General features: G+C 36.6%; 2 protein-coding genes and 1 pseudogene across 4 annotated transcripts in view; 2 read left to right on the top strand and 1 right to left on the bottom strand.

Annotated features, from left to right (window-relative positions):
* The first annotated feature begins 817 nt into the window (after nt 1–817).
* On the top strand, nt 818–12,392 carry LOC306886063 (molybdenum cofactor biosynthesis protein 1-like; annotated as a pseudogene). The gene is made up of 11 exons (XR_013785940.1): nt 818–973; nt 5,244–5,382; nt 5,717–5,884; nt 6,801–6,965; nt 8,211–8,272; nt 8,466–8,577; nt 9,423–9,535; nt 9,800–9,910; nt 10,033–10,140; nt 10,275–10,337; nt 12,255–12,392. The product of XR_013785940.1 is annotated as a molybdenum cofactor biosynthesis protein 1-like (transcript).
* Nucleotides 12,257–13,434, top strand: LOC306886064 (cyclic pyranopterin monophosphate synthase-like). The gene has a single exon (XM_079442928.1). It carries the CDS (start codon nt 12,332–12,334, stop codon nt 13,283–13,285), a length of 954 nt encoding a protein of 317 aa, XP_079299054.1. The 5' UTR covers nt 12,257–12,331; the 3' UTR covers nt 13,286–13,434.
* Nucleotides 13,435–16,833: 3,399 nt separating this feature from the next.
* The window catches only part of LOC306886062 (disheveled-associated activator of morphogenesis 2-like), a 155,264-nt gene continuing 144,212 nt past the window's right edge, over nt 16,834–27,885 (bottom strand). For both annotated transcript variants that reach the window (XM_079442926.1, XM_079442927.1), the window contains 5 exons: nt 26,531–26,638; nt 26,364–26,424; nt 23,423–23,554; nt 19,261–19,431; nt 16,834–18,368 (listed from right to left, as the gene is read on the bottom strand). In XM_079442926.1, the coding sequence (XP_079299052.1) occupies nt 18,153–18,368; nt 19,261–19,431; nt 23,423–23,554; nt 26,364–26,424; nt 26,531–26,638 (688 nt within the window). In that variant the 3' untranslated portion in view covers nt 16,834–18,152. The remainder of the gene's footprint in view (nt 18,369–19,260; nt 19,432–23,422; nt 23,555–26,363; nt 26,425–26,530; nt 26,639–27,885) is intronic.

Raw genomic sequence — 27,885 nt, 5'->3', positions numbered from 1 at the left:
AAAAAAACTGTTATTTGAAGGCTGCAACATAAAACATGAACAAATGAAGAGGTTTGAATACTTTCGCAAGGCACTGTATACACACACACACACACATACACACACATACATACATACATACATATTGTGTATATATATATATATACAGTATATAGGGTAAGGTAATTTAATACACTTGTGTTTATTAATTAAATTAAATCTCGGTGCACTGAAATATAATGGTTTATCCATTCAGACTAGGCTTTATTTCTTTTTTATGCAGCTACACGTGAACAACAGTCCATAAATTCAAACTCCAAATTTGCTCTCACAGGAAAAGATGAGTAACTTCAGCAGAAATCATTAACAACAGATGCTCATCAAAATATCATCCATGACACACAGTTGTTGGGCTTGGTTTGCAGTCGATGACCAACATTACTTGGTGTAGGGCCTACATTATAACTTTATATAAATGACCATTTCTGGTGTCTAAATATGGTTTTGACCTTTTAAAATTTATTTGTTTAATTTCAACTCGAACATTATTTTATCTCTATTCATAATGCCAGCTGGAGTAAGTCAATTTGATTTAGCTTGTAGTCTATTTTTAGCTTGACACGTTCTGGCTTGAGCCGAACCAGAGTCCCTTGTCGTATTTTGGTAGTTTGTAGTTCACAATCAGAAAACTACATTACCCAGAATTCCTGTAGACTACCCTTGACGTTCATTGGCTGCGCAAAGACACCCCCTCGTTAATGACCAGGCGAACTGCATGTCAAGTTTACATGCAGATAATGTTCCCATTTCAACACAGACGCACGATTTTGTTTTGACGATGGCATTAAACTGCAGCACACTTAGACGCCTTATCTTAGGAGCACAGACCGCGGCTGAGGCCTGCACAAAGCGGGCAGTTCAACAGACATGTGGCAGATACAGAGTGTGTCGATGGTATTCTGGTGTCACTCATGAAGAGAAAAGACTGGAGCAGGTGTGTTTCCTTACACTTCTTACACTTACACTTTGACCTGCCACTACTGCACAGGTACGAGAGCATAAGCGCTTTAAAATCACGTGATGACTAATTATATGCTTTGGGACAAGGTTTAAAACTCTTGCATAAACAACTTTTTAAATGGCTAATATTCTATTTTTACAGTTTACTTCTTTGAAATAAATTGAAGTACTATGTACTATTAATAATTTTGCTTTTCAGTTCATTACTGTGTATAAACTAGCCCTCAAAAATTGAGAAAAAATACAATAAAATTGTCATTGCATTAATGTATGTGCATATATATATATATATATATATATATATATATATATATATATATATATATATATATATATATATTATGGGAAATATCTAGTATCTATCTAGTATATAAGTGGTTTCATCTATGCTTCATGCTGAACGTAACTGTTTTAAAGTGTGGCAAATTACAAATGTTTCTTTCTTTACAACAGTTGGGTCATAAGACTCTCACTGAAGTACCAAACCAGACCAATCAGTAATGGATGTCACGCTACATGACAAGGGGAAGTCGTGGCCTAATGGTTAGAGAGTCGGACTCGTAATCGAAAGGTAAAGGTTGCGGGTTCGAGTCCCCGGCCGGCAGGGATTGTAGGTGGGGTGAGTGAATGTCCAGCGCTCTCTCCACCCTCAATACCACGACTGAGGTGCCCTTGAGCAAGGCACCGAACCCCCAACTGCTCCCCGGGCACCGCAGCATGGCTGCCCACTGCTCTGGTGTGTGTGTGTGTGTGTGTGTGTGTGTGTGTGTGTGTGTGTGTGTGTGTGTGTGTGTGTGTGTGTGTGTGTGTGTGTGTGTGTGTGTGTGTGTGTGTGTGTGTGTGTGTGTGTGTGTGTGTGTGCGCACTTGGATGGGTTAAACGCAGAGCACCAATTTCGAGTATGGGTTCACCATACTTGACAATACGTCACAACTTTTTTTTTTTTTTTTTTTTTTTTTTTTATATAAATATATGCATCACAGTGCTTCCCCCAAACTGGGCAATAGCCTAGTAAATTACATCTAAATATAGTATTTGGACCATATAACTTTATATCAATCATAGTACTTTAGAGATATAGGGTCATTCCGTGACAAATCAACCAAATTTCAAAAACTACCGAATAAATTGTTGGTTCAAAGTCCAAAGCGTGAGAAAAATCTGCGCTAAAAAACTGTTTCTTGTCATTTTCTCAGTAACATTTTTATCATTTTTTTTAAAGACGGGACAATGTGATACATGCGACAAACATCTTCCCAAATTCGTAATGAGAATAATTTAAATATCTGTATGCTGTTGTCAACAAAAAGAAGCACTAAGATCTTCCTGCAGGTTTCTGCCGAAATAGAATCTAAGAAAAAGCAACAACTCCATCAACATTCATAAATGTTAGTATTGTCATTTTACTGTTGTTCTGTAAAATAAAATAAAAAAATAAGGCAATGATAATAATAAACACAACAGCTCTATACATTTATTATAACGTTCACACATAGTGTTCAAATTGGGATCTGTAATATATTCTAATATTTTAAAAGAAGCTTCTTCTGCTCAGCAAGGCTGCATTTATTTGTACAGTAAAAAATGCATGTCTGATTCTAGAATGGGGTCTCAAAAATGGCCCAAAAATATTATTTTAGTAACTTAATTTTGTTAAATTGTGCTTTTTTTGGTATGATGTCTGGTAGAATGTTAAAAAATGTTCAGTGTTAAGTAAATATTTTTAAATTGTTGTTTTGTAATAGTTTTTTATATATATTTGAAAAGCTGGACAAAACAGTAAAAAGTACATTTTGGCTATTTAATTTATGCAATGGTGAAAAAAAAAAAAGGTAAAATAGGCACACATAGGGGGAAAACAATGCGAAAAACCGTGTTTCATGGTTCAGTGTTTCATTTTTTTTAGCTTCGGCTTTTCATTTTGGTGCATCCCTAGTCAAAATGGCTATTTTCACCTGAGAATCAGAGCCAAATTACAGGGGGGTAAAAATGACTTCAGGAAGATGGCAGCATCATAATGTTATTTTTACTCAGAGATTGGTAGGTTTGTTAGTAAAATCTGTTCACTTTAGCAATCTTTGTTGCATTATGTGCCAATGGTGACCATTCAAAAATGGAGAAACAACACGTTTCAAGTTTTTTCTCCAAAGTTTGCATGCCTGTAACCCAAGAAGTTTTAAATATATCTTAATGCCCTTTTATATATTGTGTCTTAACAAACTTTCCTTTTGGCATCTTCATTTTTAAGGCCCTATATGGTTCGGTTCCAGAGATATTGGATTTTCAATATGGCTCCAAGAGTAAATTGTTAAAATGTACATATTTTCAGTGATCAAACACCAAATGTGGGTCAATTTGCAAAAATATGATGATACTTTTCTTTTAACGAGGAATGTCTGAAGAACAAATAATGTTGAAACTGGAGATGTACTGGGAAGCATCTGCATTGAACATACCTGTCTGAGTGCCATAAATATTATTTTTCCAAAGTTTGAATGCCTATAACTTGTCTTTTGAAATCTTCATTTTCAAGGCCATACATCATTCAGCTCCTGATATATGGGGATCTCAATGAGGCTTCATTTTCAGATACTGTGTATACAGCTGATTCTTATTGTATTTAAAGCAGAATGTGTGAAGAATTAATAATGTTGAAACTAGGAATACATCTTGTTTCCCTCTATCAAAACAATATACACAGAACATACCTGTCGGAGTGCTAAAAAACCGTACTGAAACGGTCAGGTTAAGGGACATTACCTTCCTCTCAGTAGTCTATTCATAAGATTCTACATGTGGAAGAAGGGATTTTGTTCATTTTAACAGCTTCTGAAGCTACCTAACCTGGATGCATTATTAGAATTTCTGTTTCATTTTTTTTTTTGTTATATAATGTGAGCATAGTCATAGTGCTAAAGGGCATGTTTGGCAGAATCACTGATAGCACCTCAAACATTTAAGGTCTCTCACATTTGAAATAATTAACACTGGATAATTCTAAACCCCCTACCAAAAAATAAATAAATAAATATTTCTTAGGAACCAGAATCTAAAATCATATTAAGATAACTTTTTAATACATCTTGAGTTACAGGCACACACATTTTGGAAAAATCATATTTATGACACTCAAACTTTCCATTTTCATTTTTTCTATACTCTGTTAATTGTTTTGATGGAGGGAAACAAGATGCATTCCTAGTTTCAACATTACTTATTCTTCAGACATTTTCACACTAAGTGTATACAAAGTGACCAACATTTGGTTTTCAAGCACTGAAAATGGGTAATATTCAACAGTCTGAAAATAGAGCCTCATTGAGACCCCTGTATCTCTGGGACTGAATGATGTAGTTAGAAAAGTTTATTAAGAACTAGAATCTAAATCATATTGTGATATCTTTAATATTTCTTGAGTTATAGGCACGCAAACTTTGGAAAAAGAATATGTATGTCACTCAGACAGGTATGTTCAATGCAGTTGCTTTGACAGAAGAAAACGAGATACATCTCTAGTTTCAACATTATTTGTTCTTCAGACATTCCTCTTTAAAAGAAAACAAAGTGTCATATTTTTGCATTTGGTTTTTGACCACTGAAAATGTACATTTTAACAATTTACTCTTGCAGCCATATTGAAATTCCAATATCTCTGGAACTGAATCATATAGGGCCTTAAAAATGAAGATGCCAAAAGTAAAGTTTGTTAAGACCCAATATCTAAAAGGGCATTAAGATGTCTTGAAAACCAATTGAGTTACAGGCCTGCAAACTTTGTTGTTTCTCCATTTTTGAATGGTCACCATTGGCACATAATGCAACAAAGATTGCTAAAGTGAACAGATTTTACTAACAAACCTACCAATCTCTGAGTACAAATAACATTATGATGCTGCCATCTTCCTGAAGTCATTTTTACCCCCTTGTAATTTTGACCCCCTCTACAAAATAGTGGATTACTCAGTAAATATTCATCCATGGCATTTAATATTTTGGCTTTCATTACTATACATGTCTGTCTTTCTTAAGAAAAAATATTAGCAAAATCAAAAATTTGAGCCGGGGTTGAGTTGACACGGAATGACCCTATAACATTTTTCAAGCCTATAACAGAAATTCACCCTTAATTTTTCAAAAGCTGATGGATTTTTAAAATCTCAATACTGGAAATAGGACTGTGAGTACAAACTCTTTTGTTCTGCTGATTTGTCATTTTATCATGTTCTATTTGCTGTTCTCTGTAGGTCGGAGAGCTTGTGGTTCCAGGTAGTCACAGGCGAGTCCTGAAGGATGTCCTGCCTTTCTCAGCATTCCTTATGGACTCCTTTGGACGCAGACATAATTACCTTCGCATTTCTCTCACTGAGAAATGTAACCTCCGCTGTAAGTCTCTCACATACTGTATGCTTTATCAAGACTTTGTCTTCTACTATCAATGCTACCAGTACAAATGAAGCACTACTAAATTGTAATAAAAGTATTAGTGATAAGAATTAAAAATATTCTACTGTATTTTAACAGTTTATCCAGAGTCTGTACATAATGGTTTTATTAATTGCAGCAATAAGCCACAAGATGTTGTATATTACAGTGATTTTAGATGAAAGGTTAATATTAATACAAAAGTTAAAGTTGTATATGCATGGTTCTTTTGCTCTTTGTTTCTCAATAATTTAGAATCAATAATGATTTGTAATGAAAGTCTTCTATTTCTCAGGTCAGTACTGTATGCCGCAGGAAGGGGTAACGCTCACCCCTCGCTCTCAGCTCCTAACAGCAGAGGAGGTGATGATGTTAGCCAGACTCTTTGTACGAGAGGGGGTAAACAAGATACGACTGACTGGAGGAGAGCCTCTCATTCGCCCAGACGTTCTGCCTATAATAGGTAATCTTTTCACCTTTTGCAAAACTCCTAATGCGAGGGCAACTTGTAGGCTACTGCCCATAAAGACAATATTTTAATGTCTGCGTTTTGTATATGCCCTTGCATTTTATTGAGGTGGGAACTTAATATGTAAGAAATTGCGCAACATTCAAGTGATGGTTTTCAACCCCTGCCCCATGGATTTTAGGCTATAAATACAGTAGCTTCACTACTAAAACCTACAGTACATTATATTTCTCAGCAATGAAGTGATAACTTCATGATAACTGAGGTGAAAAAGTTTTTTGTAATTAAACCAACAAGCTTCACTATTAGGCTACACACTCATGCGTTCTCTCTCTTTTTCTCTTTCTCACGTTAATTCATTTAAATTCATTCAATCTTACAGCACTACTTTTCACTTCAGAATTCTACGTCTGAGGAGCTGTAGATAAAATAACAAATGAAAATTGCCATTATTTTCCAGTCTTTATCTGTTCAGTCAGATTTTCTGCTGCAAATGGATGTCCATGACAGCTGTTGTCCATACTGACAAATAATAATGTCCACTCGATGTGAATTATATAAATAATTGTAATAGCACGGCCAATCAAAACCTGAGGGCCAACTACCATGTTCATAGTAAAAAGATCACTGATGGGCAGGAATTAATGTAAACACATATCGGATACCAGTCGTGTCTAAAGTGAATGTAAACGGGCGGGTCAAAAAATCAGATATGGTCAAAAGATTGTATCTGTGCATTAAGACTTGCTGTGTAAATGCAGCCTAGGACTGATAATAATTTTGTTGGTCACTGATCATGTGCTGAATTTGTTTGCACTTTATAACTTGCATGACAAAACAATGTAAGTCAGAAACTAATTAAACGTAAAATTGTTTTGAATAGTTATCTTTTTTTCTTTCTTTCTGAAAGCGGAACTGAGGAAGTTGGAGGGTCTAAAGACCATTGCAGTCACCACAAATGGGATGAATTTGACCCGACTGTTGCCCAGTCTAAAGAAAGCTGGAGTGGATCTACTCAACATCAGTCTAGACACTCTGGTCCCTGCAAAATTTGAGTTCATCGCTAGACGAAAAGGTACTAGGTCCTGTTGATCTCCAAAATGGAGAAAACAAAGTTTGTATTCCTCCAGGACTGATAGATGGGTGCAGAAAGAAAGCATAAGGTGTGTCGTGGAAATTCTCAATACAAATCCATCTTACTGATGACAAAACTAATCTGACTTCTCTACCATGGCACGTAAAAAACTCAGACAACCTCCAGTTGTCAATAACATTATACAATACCAGTTCAATACAATACTATACTATAAGTATGGTGATGGTGTCCCGTCAAACCGCAAACCACACCTGAGCACCAGGCCTTTTGCATCTATACACTCTCACCGCCCTTCTCAGGTGTACGCTGGAACAACACAGCATCATTAATACCAACTCTGAATATTACAGCCTCACCCCGAGTGGGTGTCTATAGTCTTCCAACACTATCACTGTCCCTGCTGTGGTCCTCTGAGTGTAAAATCTTTAGTACTTCTATTCCTCAGCTGCACAACATGAACCAGACATAACTCCCAAATTGCTCTTTACAGGAATAAAAGTTTATTCACGGCCAGGTCACAACAACCAAGAGAGACACCCTGAACAGAAAGATACATGAACATTTATACCTTGCAGTTGAGTAAAAATCGGTGTCACTCAAGTCTTCTTCACTGTAATTGGTTGTACTGATCTTTGTCATATGACTGCTAGCTCTACTGTTTTAAGCACTTTAGGCAAGGATCGATTCTTTATAGATACGTGTTTTTTGACCTGAGCATCCGAAGTCTGCACTTTTCTGAACATTAAACACACCCGGTTGACTCCTTGTGAAGCCATTACATAAAGTTTCCATCACAGGTGTCATGGATGAAGAAATTTAGATTGTGAATGTTGAATCTTGAAGCATAAAAGTGTATGAAGCAGTATTATCTCAAAAGGCTGAACATAACATTTATAAAATAATTGACAAAAGGATTATGAGATTGCTCCATGTTCATGCTTCTTTTATTACCAATTTGAGTTTGCGTTACATTACTGGGTCAAAACGTGTAACTAATATGTTCTAATCAAATGATTTGAGAGGTAGGTGATCTTTTAACCATTTATTCATTCACTTTTAATGCCAAGCTGTATAAGATGCTTACCTTTTTATAATTTGTTCATACACAAAATCGACTCTTACACAGTCACACTCACACACAAGTTTTGGTTGCCAAAATTTTGGTGTGTCGTTACCTTCAATATGTGCTTTCTAATTGATGCTTAATATTGGTACCTCTTGCAGGGTTTCATAAAGTGATGGAGGGCATTGAAAAGGCAATTGAAATGGGCTACAATCCAGTCAAGGTATTTTACCTGCCTCAAAGCATCTGAATTGTTTAGATGTATGAAATGGTTCATGTCTCAGAAAGTGTCAAATGCTAGAGCTCTACAACCACCTTTCTAGCAACACCTGAAACAGCTTGTCATTAATATTCAGAATTAGTCTTTGTGTCAGTTATTCGCTTATATTGTGGTAAAGTGTTGTCTCTCTTCTCAGGTGAACTGTGTGGTCATGAGAGGTTTGAATGAGGATGAGTTGATTGACTTTGTGTCACTGACAGAGAGGAAACCATTGGATGTGAGATTCATAGAGTACATGCCTTTTGATGGTAAGGTTGTTATCTGAAGTCAAATAGAGAAATCTGCGTTGTACACTTGTTCGCCCATCGTACAGGTTGTAGTATAATTGGCAGTTATAAAGGTTGCAGTTTCTGCCCCAGTTCTTTAATCGCATTAGTAGTGCAGATTATTCTCTGTCCAGGTCAGTGTACCTCAGGATTTATATTCATAACACGTTATCGCAGTCCAGATTCTGTTGATATTTTAGGTGTAGTCATATTCCTTCACTACTAAACAGGTTTAACAACTATGTTATCCAGTAAAAGGAGTTGAAACTTGTTTCTGCACAGTGACATTCAATAGATTTCAGTTTGTGAGCCTGGAAGAGAGAGATTTTCTGAAGCCAGTTGCAGAAGCTGATATGGTGTCACTGAGGGCCAATACTACAGCAATCACTCCAGTAACAACTGATTAGATACTGTGCCGTTTATGTAGTATGCAAACAATGCCTCATCTAACCTCACTTCACCTGACTCAAAGTGAAACTCTGAATGAAAATTAAATAATTAAACATACTGTAGAATCCATCTTAAACTACGAAAAGATGTGAACTGTTGTGTTTTCATTGCACTTTTTCTTGGTAAATTTAAGAAAGATTGAGATTAGCACTGGAAAAAACCTTTGAAGTTTGTAGTGAAACACTTCGAGATTGATTTAAGTATTAATAATCTCTTTACGTGGGATGCCTTTTTAAGATTTCTTTTTAAATCATCTTAATAATCTGCCATTTAATTCATGTTTCGAAAAGAAAAAAAAAGAACAACAACAAAAAAACATTTCTACATTCAAGTATATAAAGCAGCTGAATGTTGTTTAAGTACCTCTGTCTCTGTAGGTAACAGATGGAATTTCAAGATGATGGTGAGCTATCAGGAGATGCTGGACTGTATAAAGCAAAAATGGCCCAATCTGGAGCCTGTGCCTGGAGAGGAAACGGATACAGCCAAGGTCAGCCCAGCTCCAGACTGCTAAACAAATCATTGGCCATGAATCGTTCTCAATGTTAAATTCTCATTGGCACTAATTAAACTTTTCTGTTTTGAGGGTCAAGTTGTTGCAGTTTTTATTTATTGCTCTGTAAATATTGGATATTTCTGTAATTGTGACGTTATTAATAGTCCAAGAGCCTTCAATAAAAACATTCCTTTTGTAATCTTGCGTCAAGGCTGTAGAATCATATCAGCGGATAAGCCCTGTGTTGTCTGCTTACAGGCGTTTAGAGTACCAGGATTTCAGGGCCAGCTGGGCTTCATTACTTCCATGTCAGACCATTTCTGTGGCTCCTGTAACCGCCTGCGCATCACGGCTGATGGCAACCTTAAGGTAAATGTTGTTTGTGCGTGTGATGTTCCTTACACCATGTCTTGCGCTTAAGCTTTTCAGTTCAGCTGTCTGATCTGTGATGGTTTGTTTTTCTATATGTGTCTGTGTTGGCACGCCATTAGGTTTGTTTGTTTGGAAATTCAGAGGTGTCCTGCGCTCTGGAGCAACTGAAGAGGAACTACTGCACATCATAGGGGCAGCAGTCGGGAGGAAGAAGAAACAGCATGCGGGTAAAGATTAACACACTCTTGATATATCACACCAACTGTCGGCAAATAATTTCCAAATATAAAAAAATAAATAATTTAAATTTAGTATTAACATCCAGGTCATGTAAAATTCATCATTTGTTTACTTTGTGCAGGGATGTTCAATATATCTCAGATGAAGAACAGGCCAATGATCCTCATTGGTGGGTGATGTGGCTGTACGTAATACACTTCCCATCTCCCTCACTATATCATCAACTCATTATCTTCTGGGATTTTGTCTAAGGATAATCTCACAATATTTTACAGTATTTTGTTTTTGTGCTGGTACTTTGACTGGTTTGTGCCTGTTATGGACAGCTGACTGCCAAAGCTTTTCATATTCTTCATATTCTGTGCGGTGGTTAGATCACAGCAGTGACAGACATTTTTGCCACCCTAAATGGGTTTTTCTAGGGGCATTTTTACCATTGTTACCAATCAACAGTATCAACAAAATCCATTTTTGCACTGCCCGAAATGACAGAGAAGCTACGTAATTTAAATGTAGCATGTAGCAGCATTAAGATGTATTTACACAGCAATTACAATTGCATAAATAATACTGAGATTAATGTTTAAAACTGAAGGCAACGTTATGAAAGCGTGCACTCTTAAGGTGTGCTCAGTAATGTCAGCTTCCACATTGTTATAGTTTTTCTCAGTCGCTTTTTGTGCATTTCTCGAATCATCCTTAATATTTGCAAAGAAATATGGGCATTTCTCAAAACAATTCGTACAAACAGCGCCACACAATGGTTTACCTGCAAAAGCCTGCAACTTACTCAAAATCTTTAGTTCATCTCTCAAAAGTAAGTATTTATGTCAATGAACTTATCATTGCCATCAGAATGAAAAGTCCTTGTGTCATTGTTCACAAACAAGATGGTCAAAACGCTTAGTCATGTTGTCTACAGTGCACACTGTAAGTATTACCTGATGTATACTAAGGCAACGGTTTGGATGACAGTTACTGTATTGAAATGCACAAGGCTACACTTCTTATGTATGCCATATATCCATTTCAAAAGTACAAATTTACACATTACTGTATGTCGGACATTGATTGAAAAAGACTGGATATGATTCATAGTTACACTTTAATTAGTGGTCTGACAAAAAAACTAAACAATCATTGTGATAAAGAGAAGAAAAGAAATATGGGCACAAAGGTGAAAAATACAAAATTAGAAAGGCAAACACAGGAAACACCCCTTTTGGATGCAGCACTGTATGAGGGATTTCAGAGAACTGGTTTATCATTGGCTGATCAACATTCTCCTCACAATTCATAGCATATTTACAAAAAGACTAATAGAAATGTGTAGAAAATATGCTTGACATTTTATGACAATAAGATTAACCATTTTGCATTTAATGACTTAAGGCCACTGCACACTCCGAAATTTTTGTCTGATATTTTCGCACGTTAAAAAACAAATACGACCTCACGTTGTGTCCATCACGTTTGCACACTGCCTCCGAAACTTTCGTCCGTCAAAACAAATTTGGATCAGGTTCGATTTTCTGCATTTTTGCATCCGTATCACGCATTTTGATAGGAAAGGATGGGGAATGCGGAAAAACGCCTGCGAAAATTTCGCACTCACTGTGCAGTGACCTTTATACAGTGAACTAATGACTAGATGTTTTGAGGGGTAAGACTATTGCAGAACTGTGTAATACATTTTGAGCAACATGACAGTAGCAACTAATTATGTAGGAAACCGCAGACAAATGTGCATAATCAATTGCATGAATTTACCAACGCAATTGCATCTTGTTTAAAAGAATGAGAAACTGCTTTTATGATGTGCATAAGTGTCTAGATGATTTGTAGGTTGAACAAGTAGATTTGAGAATTTCATTTCTTATGAGAAATGCCCCAAAGCCACTGAGAAAAACTATAACAAAAATTATATTACTCTACATGATACCTATTGCACACCCCTATCAACAAGTAACATGTTTCATATATGTATTATCTATCACCCACCCGCTTAGGTTATTGTGTATACATTCACCAGATTTTCAGCTGTGGAGGATTCATGTTTAGAAAATATTGTATTGTTGAATATGTGTGTCCTTGTCTACAGGTAGAGAATGCAATTGGCTGCTGTCAGTACCTCTGTTTAGAGGCAGTCAGAGGCAACCTCTTCCTCTGATCCACTGCATGGATACAACTCGCTCATTAACAAATTACGTTCAACACTTTCATGGTAATGCCCATCAGGACTACACGAGCACTTTTGTTAATGATGCACTAGGTTTGACTCCTCTTTGTAAAAAGCATAATCGACCAAGGTTTCGTTCTATGAAAAGATTGAACAATCAAAGGCAAAGTCGTGCAGCCTCAGAAGCACTTTGCAGTGAAGTGATGACCGGATCTTATCATCAAGTGAATGCTGGTGCCTTAAAAAAATCCACAGCTTCAACTGTTCATACGCACATTTTGTGCTGGAGGTCTCAGCCACCACAGCTACAATCCAAAACATTTCCTCCCGTCCTCTTTCTGAGTGCACTACTTTCAACGTCCAAATTTAGAGATTCAGCTCTGCAGTTTGCACGACACTACCACAGCGATGCCCCTGAATGTGGGTTTGATTTGAAAATACCACAGTCCTCCAGCCTTGATGGAACCTCTGATCAGTTGACCCACACTGATGCACAGGGTAAAGCCTCCATGGTCAATGTGGGCGGTAAGGCGGTAACTTGTCGCACAGCCATGGCTTGTGGCAAGGTCGTCCTGGGCCCAAAAGCTTTTAATTTGGTGCGTGCCAACCAGCTTGCCAAGGGCGATGCACTAGCGGTAGCACAGCTAGCAGGCATCATGGGTGCCAAGCAGACCTCATCTCTCATTCCCCTCTGCCACCCGCTTCCTCTTGACCACGCCTCCGTTACCATAGAGCTGCTGGAGGAAGAACATGCTGTCATCGTCAAGGCAACCTGCCAAACCACGGGCCGCACAGGAGTGGAGATGGAGGCCCTGACCGCCGTTGCGGTGGCTACGCTAACCCTCTATGACATGTGCAAGTCAGTCAGCCATGACATTGTTATTACTGACATCAAGTTGCTCAGCAAGACGGGCGGACAGAGAGGTGAATTTCATCGGTCACCCGATTCCTAAAGAACGCATAAACCGCTGGCTTAATCTCACCTGTTTGAATGTAGCTACAGTATTTCATTTTTCTTTTTAGAATGACACCAGTTTTCTGTAACAAAATGTGCCTTCGGATTCTAGTTAATCTTGTCATTTTTACTGTTCCTTTGTCCATGCCCAGCATGAAATGTGACTAACTCAAGACCTGACATATGAAGAATACTTTATTTCAGGCTAGATTTATTTTGATTATGATAATGCAGCTAATGATACTGCATTTCGTAAAGTTGTCAGTTTTCACCAGTTGAGCAAACTTATATTTGCTCTGAAAAGTGTTTGCGTAAATGTATCCCTTAAACTAAAACACAGTGTGCAGGTGTCCAAAATGCACTTTTATAGAGTGCTGCAAGGTTTCCACATTTTGCAGGTCAACACCCAGGACCAATCATTGTAGCATGTCCGGTTACGTTTTGTATTTTTTTTTTTATTCTAATTATTTCTAAGTATTCTAACTCAAACTTTCAGGGATTTTTTTATTATTATTATTATTATTATTTTTAAATAAAGATTGAAAGACTTGTTTGAAGCTCGTTTACAGCCTTTGCTTAGCTTTTTACGTTTGCAGATTGTATTTAGTCTTCAAAAAGTTGTTAAAGTTGTATGAGGATTATTGTGATGTAAGAATCAAACTTTTCTTTATGGTTTGGCCTACAAAAATATGTCATCACTGCAGCACTCTATTCAAAAGGCTAGCATTGAAAATTCGCAATTAGCCTAAATACTGTTTCAGTATTTTCTTATAAAACATCCACTCTCTTTTAGATTACATTATTTCTGTTTTTGTGTAGCTTCTTTCATGTAACATGAGCAGAGCAAATTCATTACAGTATTTGTGACAGTATTTTATAAACTAACATTCTGCTTGTTTCACGAACGAGGCCCATATTTAAAGTCAAAAAACTCTTTTTGCTATGAAATGGAATACTTCCATGATATCCTGCTACAAAAGCACAAACTGTAACTTTAGCCTATGACTTGTCTGAACAGACAAGAATACAGTGAAACGATTAATCATACCGTTATTTTTCTTTTATACATAAAACTGAAATCACTAAATCTGAACATTTGTCAGAATGCTGTTCACTATAATTGTCTTATATAATGTGTAATATATACTGCAATAGTTGTTTTGGATTAAATGTTTAAATGATGATGGATGTGTTTGGTAGCCAAAGACTTATTTTTGGTCTTGGTCAATTGTAAAGGACACCGATTCAACTAATTTTTATAATGGAAAGTTATGTTTAAAACTGTGATGTGCTAGGGACTTCTGTATGTTGGACCAGAAGTTGCTATTTGATTGGTCAGATTTATGGTTCTTTCTGTGATCAGAAGAAGGCAGTGTTGCACCGTTAAACAACTTCTGCAGCCGTGAGAACTGCCATTACTAAATGGACGACTGTCTGCCTAGTATATTCATAATACAACGACACATGAGATTTAAAAGCCAGTTGTACTGAAGTGTAACCCAAAGTAAAAAGTTTACCCAGGTGTCAGTGAAACGAGTTTATTTTTACCCTACAAAATGTCACATGGAAAGAGGGTCAGGTGGAGGGGTCGCGGGTCGGACCATAAACAAACAAATATATATAAATGAAAGTCATCTTGTCATTCTCATACAAACTATTTGACAAATATCAATCACAATATAGTTTACCATTTCTTTCATAATGCTGTGTATACATATAGCAAAATAACTAAGGCAAATAAATAGAGCGTCAATTTACAGGGGAAAGAAAAATCCTCATTCCTCAAACTTCAGTTTCACCTTCTTTTTTTTAAATGACTATAATGGTGTACAAAATATTTTGAGAACTATACATCTATGTGAGACCCTTGTCAAATCAACCTTTAAAATGGTGCACTTGGCACAAATACAACCTGTAAGTCATAGATGGAGCATTCCATGAACACATTCAAAGTGTGATGCATTTCATGTCACAGATAATAATACACCAATATATTATCAGAGAACCACTCCAGCCAATAGGGAAAACATCAAGTGCATTATTGGACCAAGCAGAAGTGGGAGACAAAACATATTTCAAAAATATCTCAAATATAAAAGAGTGATACATTTAGGCAGTTGGCACGGTGCTTTCAGATGCAGTCTTATATATTTATCTTGTTGTAATGTACCAAAGATAATCAGTTTTCTTTACCATTCATACTACAGTTCACATCTATCAAGATAATTCTATATTCAATCCACAATAATCAAAGAGCTGGGAAGGACAGATTTATAAAACAACGGAACACAGATTATTGGGTAAATTTACATCTAATGTAGGCCTGATTCTTTAACTAAAAAAATACGTTTTCTTTTTTTTTTAGCCTTTGGCTCCTCTGGTTTGTGATGCAGGAAAAAGTCTGTCCTACAAAAAAGTGCATTAAGCAACTAGCTACATATTTTCCTTTCTGTTTTGGACAATCAATCACCATATATACATAAAAAAATACAAATAATAACACTGAAGATTTTAATACTCTTGTGAAGCTTAAAAGGCAGAACACCAAGGTTGTTCTGTGAAACAATGTAACTTCTAGTGTCTGCAGTACTACTCTCCTCATGACAAGAATGACAGAGATGTAAAGCAAATGAAAATAAATAGCCCCAGTTTTCATTTGGCAAGAGGCAAGTCGCATTATTTATAATCTCTCTTTTTTTCTAGTACTTAGAATTATTATAGTGTATTATTCTAAAATTGTCCAACAAAGTGTGTCTTCACTTCTGTTGGGTCATATTCATTTTGGTGCACAAAGAACAGTTAATCGTGCAAACCCACAATAACCCCTAATTCTGCACGATCTCCGGTTAAGCAGCTCAAGACTAGGGCTTTGCCATAAGATATAATAAGAGGCTCTATCTTTAGGAAGTGCAATCAAACTAATTACAAATACTCAGATTTAAGTGGGCAATAATTGTATTTTTCTAAATGTCCCAGACTCTCACAGGTCAAACCTGGAACGAACTGTCTGTTGTACAAAGATACTAACTTGTAATAAGTGACTTAATACAGATATGACTACAATTAATATGTTTGGTATTAAAACAAATAAACAAACATAAATATACAACTTTCAATCATTAAATCTAAATAAGTACACATGAGCTGATACAGGTCTGCACTGGCCCGTTATTATGGCACTTGTAAGCTTAGTGTTAAAGCTTATGTATTTTTGGACTGTTAATAAATTATCTTACTGGCTTAAAGAAATATAGATATACCACAAGCACTGCACTCACAGACACCCTTCTTGTCCGTTTTTGTGGGTACAGCTCTGCCACTTCTGACCCTGCTAATGGAACAATTAGAACCATGTGTGTCCATATTTAACTTTTATCTCTTAAAAGATAAACACAATCACCTTATACAGAACTCCCACTGTGACCTCATATGGACAGAGGAAACCGCAATGTAACCTGCAACCTGATTTTTTTTGTCAATCCAGAATCACCATCTCACTGGAATCTACATTCCCCCTTCAAATGTTTGCATTCATTGCCTTCATGTGTCTGTTTCCATATCAGAGGCATCTCGTTTTCCCCGTCTCTAACACCATTTTCTTTGCCACACCATGCCAACTACAAGGTCATTGTATGTACATCTGCAACCTTTGTCCTGACTACAGCTACTTAATATACAGGTACATGTTATTTAAAAAAAAAAAAATAATAACAAAATATAAAACCAAAGTGGGTTACATAATGTTGACCTTGAGAACAAAGTCTGAAATTCAGTGGAACTCTCTACAAATCAAGATTCTGGAGACAACTTTTTTCCAGACCTGGGTCCCTAGCATTTCTTTATACACCTTTAGATAGTAAAATATGACATCATTTTGTTAAATATTATCACAGCCCAAAGTTTCAATATGTTAACCTGAAGAAGTGATGAAGACACATGGTAGTACCTGCTCATAGATAACTGCTTTTTTAAACATAATGTCACGGTCCCTTCCTTCCTAGAATGCCACTTCAGGGCATTTGGATAAAAGGTGCAGTTATATATGACAGATGATAAAATTATAAAGTATAACAATCCAACAGGTTCATTTAATTTCTGCCATTAAATATTCTCAGCGTATTTTTTTAGACTTACTATATTCTTTGTATGTCCTTGTGAAAGTGCTCTTCTCTCTCATCAGTATCTCCGTACAGGAGGTAGTCCTTGGAATGCCGTTAATGTGTAGAGGCACTTGGGGGAAGGAGTATCCCAACCTGTAAGGCTGCATCCACAGTGTCATATTTCCTGTGTGGTAATTCCAACATCCAGGACTGAACAATATTTTCTTTTTTCCCTTTATTTTCAGGTTTAGGAAGCACCAGCTGCATCTATTAAATTCAAAAGCACAGTTGGATCCGAAGATTAGAGGTACCAAATTTCTCAATCTTCTAAAATTAGAGAAAGGAATTGGGTGGCCGAGAAAGGACAATAACATTTGCAGGTTAGAAGGATAACCATATGGATTCTGCAAGTGACTCGGATGATATCTACCTCTTATGACTTATTGTGAGACCTCGCAACACCAGACTGGAAAAACTGGAACTCAGGTTGTGCATTTCGCCACAAAAAAACAAGAGTAAGAGATCAGTGTGAGTGACTGTACATATCAAGAAGGAGGAACAAGCAGAAACAAGAAGAGAGAAAGATTGCAGGGCATCCTTCACATCTGTGGATAAACCAGACTATCTTACAGTGAGCCTGTCCATCTTTGAGCTTGTCAGTTATTACTTAAAGAAAATAGAGGGCAGTGTATGGCATTTCAAGAGAGTTCCCTGTCAGTCTGTAAATATAAAAATCTGAACTCCTCCTGACTGTATTCACTGAGGTCAATAGTTCACCTTGGTGACTGGTCTTTCACGACCCCCACAATCTGCCAGCTGGTTGACAGAGCGCTTGCGGTTGCGTTTAAGTTTAGAGTCCTTGTCGAAGACTTCACCTGAGCGAAGCGCCGATACGAGATCATCAAACTCCCCCACCTCCTCTGACACATTGCCTCCGGTGCTTTTCTTTGCTCGTCTTTCTCGCTCCCGCTGGTCCTTTAGCTAGGATGGATAAATGAACAGAGATTCACATTTAAAATAGCCATGAAAATACAGAGTAGCAGCACCATAGTATTTTTAGTATATATAAACACATAATATATGATTATTAGAATTTGTTTGTTGAAATGTATTAACTTCATGTACATGGCAAAGTGGCAAAGCTGTGTATTTTCATCTCCTGATTATTATGATTTACTAGATAATACGTCGAGTGTACATTTACATTGGTCACCACTGGTCACATCAGCGGTTTTGACTGTCTACACTGGATGTGGGAACCAACTTATTATCAGTGACTCTGTATATGCTGGATTCAGAAGACAGATATATTTCTGATTTACTCCATGTGCTTTTGTTTTGAACATTGGCTGTGACACATCCAGTTTAGACAGCCTGCTGGAGTGCCTGCACAGCCTTTAAAAGGACCCCAGCATTAAGAATGAGAAGATTTTTAACAAGGTACTGAGTTGAGGATGTTAGAAATCGAGGCACAATGTCATGAAGGGTCTGCAAATACATGTTTTTCAAAGATGAAAGAATGGAAACTACTGGATGTGACAGCAGGTCCATCGCAAGGTGTAAAAAAAAAAAAAAACGTTTATGTAAATTCTGATTTACAGATAATTGATACATTTTTCTATACACTGACATTAAACCTTGTCAATAAATGACCACTGTTCTGCATGGCTAAAGGAAAAGCAGTCCTCTTTTCATGAAAAAAACCCTTCAACATCAATGTAAGTAAGGTTCAAGAAAACCAGATGTTAATGAATAGAGACCACAAAGACAGAACAACCTCGAATCAAGTGTGAAATTATTCAAAAGCGTAACATTATCTGTGGATCCTGTAAGCATCTGTGTGTGCATTTCTGTTTTAGGCCAAAAGATGTACCATGGCCTCCATGCGCATTCTCCTCTCTTCCTCCTCTTTGCGTCGCTGCATGTTCTCCAGGTCGTGTCGGGCCTCGCTGAACGACTGCAGGAAGATATCAAATATTCCAAAAAACTCATCCGGTTGCATGCAACCTTCCTCCTCGCCAAAATTCTTCAGAGACTTAGAAAACTGTATTGAAGAAAAAGAGAGGGGATTGATAATGAGGATGAGTGTGGATTGTGCTGAGAAACAACAAAGAAACACAAATGAGTGGAACAGCTTGATTGACAAAACAAATGCAACACATGGGGAAACCCATAACTTGGAAGATTTCATTGTGAGTGGGTTCCACCCTTGAGAGGGTAGCTTATTACCAGTGTTACCAACCAACACGTTCTCACTCCCAACTTATCAAATATTGACGCTTGGTCAGGACCCCTTGGTCACGAGACATACAAGAGCCAATAGCATTTCACAACCAAGGTTTCTTCTGGCAGCATTTTTGGAATTTGCACACAGACTGCACACACAGGATGAGCTTTATGGCAGACGGAGACGGCGATCGTGTCTATTCCTCTCACAAATCAATAATTTTGCCTCGGAAGTCTTGTAATATTAATACTTTTTGAATAAACTAAGACTGTAGTTGTATCTGCATGTTATATCTTGTGTTTTATTGACAAATGGTAGGTTTAGGGGCATGGGTTGGGTTACGTGCTCATAAATGTGTAAATAGTGTAATATAAATAAAACTGTAGTGACTGTTTACATTGAAAAATCACACCTCAACATATATGCAATAATGGCAATATTATTACCAAATATATAATTTAATCATGACGATAAAATCGTGTGTAATCAATCAATCGTCTGTATCGTGTATCTTGTCAGTGTGTGCACTTGCTTGGCCATTTGTAGTTGATAAACAGGAAAGTGGGTCCAGCTGAATTGAAATGATCATTTGTTGGATTGGTATAATAAAGGTTATTATACCGCGGCAGCGGTCGCGGCAGTCGTCGTGTGAAGCCCTCTTAGTGTGAAGACCAAAGAGTGTAAAGACCATCGACTCTACCGTGCGACTCCACCAGGCAGGGACACCGGCAAGGGATAGTAGTAGCTTTTTATTTAATTTTTTCATTGATATGTTTATTATTGAAATGTTTTTGTTATATGCATGTGTCAATTTTATTTAATTTCTTTATTTTCTTAAATATGTGGGTAGATAGTATATAGAGTTGTAACTTTTTAGTTTTAGTTACTTTTTCTTATTTGTAAGTCGCTTTGGACAAAAGCGTCTGCTAAATGACAAAAGTAAAGTAAGTAAGTAAGTAAGTAAAATTCCCAATGCCTTTTGCGTCGGTATACTGACGCCAGGGGTTTCTTATTTAAAGCAGTGGAGGACCCTGCACGTCAAAAAAGATGCTAAAAGGATACTCACAAAGCATCAATATGTGAGGAGTTGGGATTGAGAATGTGTTGCACCAATATAGTGACTTCGTCCCTAGATTGAGTGACTTTTCAGACCCCTTTAATGAGGTTTCTTTCTTTCGTTTCGTTTGTTTTTTTATGAATTGCCTAGTGACAAGTCTAGAAACTTCTTGGACAAACCTTTTCTAGTTTCCGAGACTTGTAGGTATGTTTATGTTGTCATGTAGTGACATTTAGAAGACATGTTTTTAGCTACTTTCCACTGAAAGTATTCGGCAACAATGCTATTGCTAATGTTGGGTAATATGACTCTCAGAAAAAAAGGTACAAAAGCAATACCCTTTCAAAAGGTACACTTTTGTACCTTATTTACCTCTAAAGTCGTGGGGCAGTCGTGGCCTAATGGATAGAGAGTTGGACTTAAAACCTAAAGGTCATGGCTTCTGAGTCTCGGGCCGGCAGGTATTGTAGGTGGGGAAGTGAATAACCAACACTCTCTCCACCCTCAATACCACGACTGAGGTGACTGCTCCCCGGGTGCCGCAGCATTGGCTGCCCACTGCTCCGGGTGTATGTTTACTACTGTGTGTGTACACTTGGATGGGTTAAATGCAGAGCACAAATTCCGAGTATGGGTCACCATACTTGGCCACACACCACTTCCCTTTTCCTTTCCCTAAATCAGGGGAGGTAAACTCAGTTCCTAGAGGCTGTCCTGCAGAGTTCAGCTCCAAACCTAATCAAACACACCTGAACCAGCTAATCAAAGTTGGTTGGAGGAAAACTTTGCAGGACAGTGTCCTGTGCAGGTGCCTGACACGTCTTCCCTAAAGGTATACATCTGTTTTTAAAAGGGTACAGGCACTGTGACAGCTTTTGTACTTATGTGTGCATGGTGTAATAGGTCAAGCCTGGTTTGATGACCATATGCCCTCTTATCACAACCAGCTGTCTGCTTCATGAATGCCGAGACAGGAAGATGAATCCTGTTGACTGTGAAAGCCCAGAAATCACAAACCCATCACTTGGGAAGTAAGCTTGCAATGATCCGATATGGTAGTCATTAGTGCTCTTTGTTTTGTTTTGGAACAAATATCCCAAAGATGTTTTGATCTCTACTTAAAAATGGACTGCTTGAAATACATAAATTGTAGACAGATGTTTGTGGCAAACTAAATGTAGATATGCAAAAAGTGCATCCACTTTTACTATGGTTTGGCATAAGAAGGTGCCAAAGGTCTTTGCTCCAAAAGCCATTTGAAGAAGGTCTGTTTGTCAAGAGAGTATATACTGGGTCTTCGTCCACAGTAGATTTGCCATGGGGAACTCATTCGTCTCAACTTTAACTTGCATCTCTATCAAGTTTTTTTGTCTCAGTTCTGTGGAGCAGCTAATTATTTCATAAGAGACACTATTCCATGTCAAGCCAAAACTGTTCTTTTTTTATTATGAAACTGAAACAATAATTCTGCTTTCCAGCACTGAGCTTTAGCTTGTCATAGATCTACCATTTTGAAGGCATATGCAGTCCTGAGACTATGGAAAGAATCTTAAAATCTCTAGTTAAAATCTCAACCTTTAGGTGGTGAGTGCCCCAACAACTACTGCACAAGCCATCAGAGGAGAGATCTGTATCTTCAACATCTCAGTGTTGACAATACTCTACCCTTGTTCTCAGCTGTAATGTTTGTGTTAATTTTGGCTCACCTCAGACGACAGAATCACTTACAGGAGAAGGAATTCTGACCCGTCGAGGGCAGCAGGAAGAGGTAGATCTGTCTGAAAAGCACAGGGAGGTCTTTGTGTCCAAATAATTTGAAGAGCTTCAAGGTCAGCCATTTCTTGTGAAGTCCCTCAGAACTTTTATGGCTTTACTAAGTCAATAATTTGGATAATGGTGGACTGGGTTAAATTGACGGTTCTGTTCTGGGGACTGGAGCTCGGATAAAGATTCTGTCAGTCTACCCAGTGACCAAAACATATCCCTACTCACACTTTCCACCACCACAGAAAAGCCCACCAACATACTCACAAACACACATGGACAAATCCCAAATGTATTCCCAATGGCTTTCAGAATGGTTCTCTTTCATGTATTTGAGAGTTGGGGACATACCATAGCGGGGGTGGAGTTGAGACCAAGCCACATTTCAAAAGAAATAAATCTCCTCAAACCCTTGAGTAAAAACCCTGAGAAATTTAGGATCGGCTGCCGGGATTCCCCGGGATGTTTAAGTCATCATGCCGAGCCAGGAAGGGTACACAAAGCCCTCTCTTTTCTCTGTCTTTTTCGTTCTTTCTCACTCACTCCCTATTCCTTCTTCCTTCTAAGATGTCAGGCTCCAGTCCATGCACAGGGTTGGCAGAGCTCAAAACGATAAAGAAGGGCAGTTGGGAAGGCCTGCTGGGCTCCTCCAGAAAGGGCCTATCCTTCCACGATTCTCTAAAAAGCCCAGCTCCACTCTACAACCCTCTACTGTGACCCACTCAAAGACCCTGTTCTACTCTTAACAATAACTCTAAGGTCATTTTGGAGAAAACATTTTCAGCCCTAGGCACTGAGCCAGGCCTCTTGTTTTCTCTCTCTCTGCCAAGGAACCTTTGTGTGATTATATCTAGCTAAAATAAAAACCTTTCTTTTGGAATGTGGGATGAAAATGAATTCAATAGCTTTATTAGGTTGGGTATTTAAGGATGGAGGTTAAAAAGAAAGGGAAATAATTGTGACTGAATAATTAAGTGAAGATGTTACCTTATCTTTGGCTTCAGCGAGTAGTTCCTCGAGTTCAGAGAAGCTGAAGCTAGCAACTGTGATGAAGTCACTGACCACTGGGACAAACTTGTCTCCCCAGTCACATGCTCGGCTCTGCTGGTATTGTAACTCCTGATGTAAACAATACAATTTTGATTCAATTGGAATTGATCTCTTTTTTGTTGCTCCTAATTAAATCTGACTACAGATGGTTTTTTTTTTGTTGTTTTTTTTTACTGATTAACTTTCTAGGAAGTTGTAGGAAATGTTTTGAAATCACAATTAGAATGTAAATAAAATAAACATGTTAGGCAATTTTTATATTCTCTATATTCCTATACTCTTATATTCCTATTTTTCACTTTTTTAGGACTAGTGTGACAAAGACCAAAGTGACATGTATTAGTTGTGTAACTGTTCCTTTCTACGAGCAAATTGGTAATATTTTCTAACAAACTCCATCAACATTACACAAAAATAAAATAAGTTTACATATCAAGGAATTATTTGGATACAAAAAACTGTGTACTGTTATTATGCCAAACATTTATTATAATGCAATGATTTTTGGAGATTTCACTGAATGCAACTATATCAATCAATATCAATAATTGTATTCCCGTTCTCACAGACAAATTTTCACAAAATAAATAAGAATACATAGTTACCAAAAAAGTTGTAGGCAGAAGCCTTGCTTATTATGCTTATAAGTTAAATAACAAAAAATAAACAATATTACAAAAACATTTCCCAAAATGTACAAACATAATTCAAAACAAACATAAAAATACACACTCCAGCTTAAATTTTTGTAACAATACAACCACAATTTATTAATACCGAGCCATATAATTGTTTATCACCTTATTTTTATACATTTTCTTAAATTGGCAAAGTGAATTACATACTTTTAGTTCCTTATCACATTTATTCCATAGATTTACCCCTTTAAGAGATAAGCACCTACTTTTGCATTAGTTCTTGCCCTTACATTTTTGAACATATACAATCCTCTTAAATTATACTCACTTTCTCTTATTTTGAACAGACTCTGAATAGAATTGGGAAGTAAATTATTAGAAACTTTGTACATTAACTGTAAAGTATATAAATCAACTAAATCTACAAATTTTAATGCATGTAAACAATTTACTTGTTGGTAATAATCAACCCTTTTAACAATCCTAATAGCTTTCTTTTGTAACATATATATTGAATGTAAATTGGTTTTATATGTGTGACCCCACACCTCCACACAATAAATAATGTATGGAACTATGAGCGCACAATACAATATATATCAAGTTTTTTTCATTCAAAATATGTTTTATTCTATTAATATTGCAATGGATTTGGACATCTTTGTTTTTACATGATTAATATGTGATTTCCAACATAATTTATGATCAATTATAACACCCAAAAATGTATTTTCGTACACTCTTTCTATTTCCTCATTATTAATCATTAATTTCACTTTATTGTTACTTTGTCCATTAATGAATATTATAAACTTTGTTTTACTTCAATTCAGTGACATCATCTGTTATCATCAAACCATTTTTTGAAAACCTTCAGTTCTATTTCCACTGTATTCAGAAGTTATTCCAAACTTTCCCAGAACAATATAAATTAGTGTCATCAGCAAACAAAACCAGTTTTAATACTTTAGACACTTTATAAATATCATTTATGTGCAGTACAACAACTTAGGGCCTAGCACCGAACTTTCATTAAATATGATTTAACACTATTAATTTGTACAAACTGATATGTCATCGAGGCAAGCAAAAGCTTTCCCTCTTATACCATATCTCTCCAGTTTCATCATTAATAATCCATAATCAATAGTGTCAAAAGCTTTTTTTAAATCTACGAACACCCCCACAGTATATTCATTATTATCCAATGAAGAAGAAATCTCTTCTACCAGTTCCATCACAGCCATTGTTTGATCTAAAACCATACTGACGATCACTCAATAATTTGTGTTTATCTATAAAATTGTTATAAAATATTTTCTCTAAAATTTTCGAGAACTGGGAAAGAAGAGAAATTGGTCTGTAGTTGGAAAAACAGTGACGATCTCCATTTTTAAACATAGGAATAACTTTAGCTGTTTTCATATTACTAGGGAATATTCCTGTTAAAAAGGACTGATTACAAATGTGTGTAAATAATTTTACTATATGTTCTATAATATTTTTTATTAACGACATGTCAATATCATTACAATCAGTGGAATATTTATTCTTACATTAGTTAACAATGTTGAGTATTTCCTTTTCATCAACTCCCCTTATAAACATTGAATAATCATTACTGGAAATATTCATTTCATCTATCCTATCCCAAAGTTCTTCATTTTTGCTAAATTGCTCCCAATATTTACAAAATACTCATTACATTAATTGACAATGTCATTCATTTTATTTATACTTCATTTATCATCATTAACAAAATCATTTGGGTAATCAACTTTCCCAGTATTCTTTTTAATTATAATATTACTTTCCATGTTGTTTGTATATTATTCTTATGCTTGTCCAATAACTTATTATAATAGTCATTTTTACTAAATCTTATAATACTTATTAATTTATTTTTATATGTCTTGTATTTATTTTCTGCTTGTATAGGTCTAGTTGCTAAAAACTATGGCAAGTGTCCAAACATAAACACATATAAATTTGTGGGTGAACTATATTCATCCATTATCCACAAAAGTTGTTTGTATAAAGCTTCTTTACAAGCAGAAAAAATCAGTAGCTGACAAACCGCTGTCAAAGAGTGTTGCAACAGTGAGAAAAATAAATAAATTATATATATATATATATATATATATATATATATATATAAATAAAGGGTTATGTCAGTAATGTTTCAGGGTACTTCTGATGAGAACGCTTTAAGTTGGATAAATAAATGATGGATGACTCACCGCCTCCAGAACTTTCAGGCCGCTCCTAATGATGAACATTTCCTTCTCCAGCTCAGCCAGACTGTGAGAGTAAATATGTGACAACTGAGACACAAAACGGCCTAAGCCTATCAAAAACAATAGTAGATACTATATTTATGCTCAACAGTATGCAGTTTGTGACTCACTGGACTTTGGCAGCTTCTGGTATAGTTGCCAAGTCCTGTTGAATATTGAGGATGTCAGGGTAATTTTTCTCAAAGATCATGATCAGGTAATGCAACATGGTGATGTTCCTGTAGAAAATGCATATAAAATTATTCATTTATTTCAAGTTTAAAGCAAAAAAAAAGACTTACCAGTGTTATTAATCCACATTTAGTGATTGTCATACCATAATGTGAACTGAATGTCATTCATCAACAAATTATTTTTTTAAACAGCGAATGGATGCTTTGCAATTTTAAGAGATGTGATGCAATTTATGCTAATAAACTTATATGAAAACAGAACTTAAATTATTTTATTAGAATAAAAAAACAAAAACAAAAAACAATGCCCTGTGTGAACATTTTTAAAGGGGTCATATGACATTGATAAAAAGAATATTATTTTGTGTATTTGGTGTAATGCAATGTGTTTGTGGTTTAAAGTTCAAAACACACATTATTTTCCACATACTGTACATTATTGTAGCTCCTCTATGCTCCGCCTTTCTAAAATGCGTAGATTTTTACAAAGCTCATCATTCTGAGAAGCAAGGTGTGCTCTGATTGCGTTGTGATTGGCCGAATACCCCAAGCGTGAGACGGAAATGTTACACCCCTTACCGTATTGTGATGCCGTGTCCCGGCGAGACGAGACTAAAACAGTAAAACCCATTACAAACGAGGCATTTGTTGCATCCAGTGGGGACATAATTACTGATTATAATGACTTTTTATGTCTCGCTTTGCATCGCACCGCGTAAACATTACCATGTCTGCATTTGTGATCGGAGAAATGACAAAAAACAAGCACAACTCTACACAGCTCAAAACTCACGTTTGAATCGTCAGTAGCAGAAACGTACTTACAGGCTGTGATTCAGAAGTGTCAGACTGTCCTTGGAATTGCCCCACTTTATAGAAACAGCCTTTGTGCAAGCCTGCACGCAAGGCTACTCTCCTGCCAGGTTCAGGAAATAGTCCTCCGTAAATTGCGCCGCACTCTAATATTTGGGTTGAACTGTTCTGGAACAGTGTTGTAAATACAACTTAACCACTGATTTTTAGTTCTCTTTTGGAAGCCCAAACAAAGTAGTTTCGCTTTCACAACGAAACACAGCGTCTCCAGGACATGGCGTACTACATGTAGTACAACAGTACTACAGCCAGAATAAAAATCACGCACCCTATCTTTGCGTAAACATTTGGGCGGTGTTATGAAAATCTCCCCACACCGTGACGTAGACATGTGGGGGTGTGTTTAAATGAGCCGTTTTAGGGGGTCTTAACTTTTATAAAGAATATCTCTTTGGTTTTGAGACTTTAGTCTTTGCAAC

The sequence above is a fragment of the Barbus barbus genome (genome assembly GCF_936440315.1).
Source record: "Barbus barbus genome assembly, chromosome: 20".
NCBI lineage: Eukaryota > Metazoa > Chordata > Actinopteri > Cypriniformes > Cyprinidae > Barbus > Barbus barbus.
Note: the sequence above shows the minus strand (reverse complement) of the source record. Positions and strands in the feature narration are given on the sequence as shown.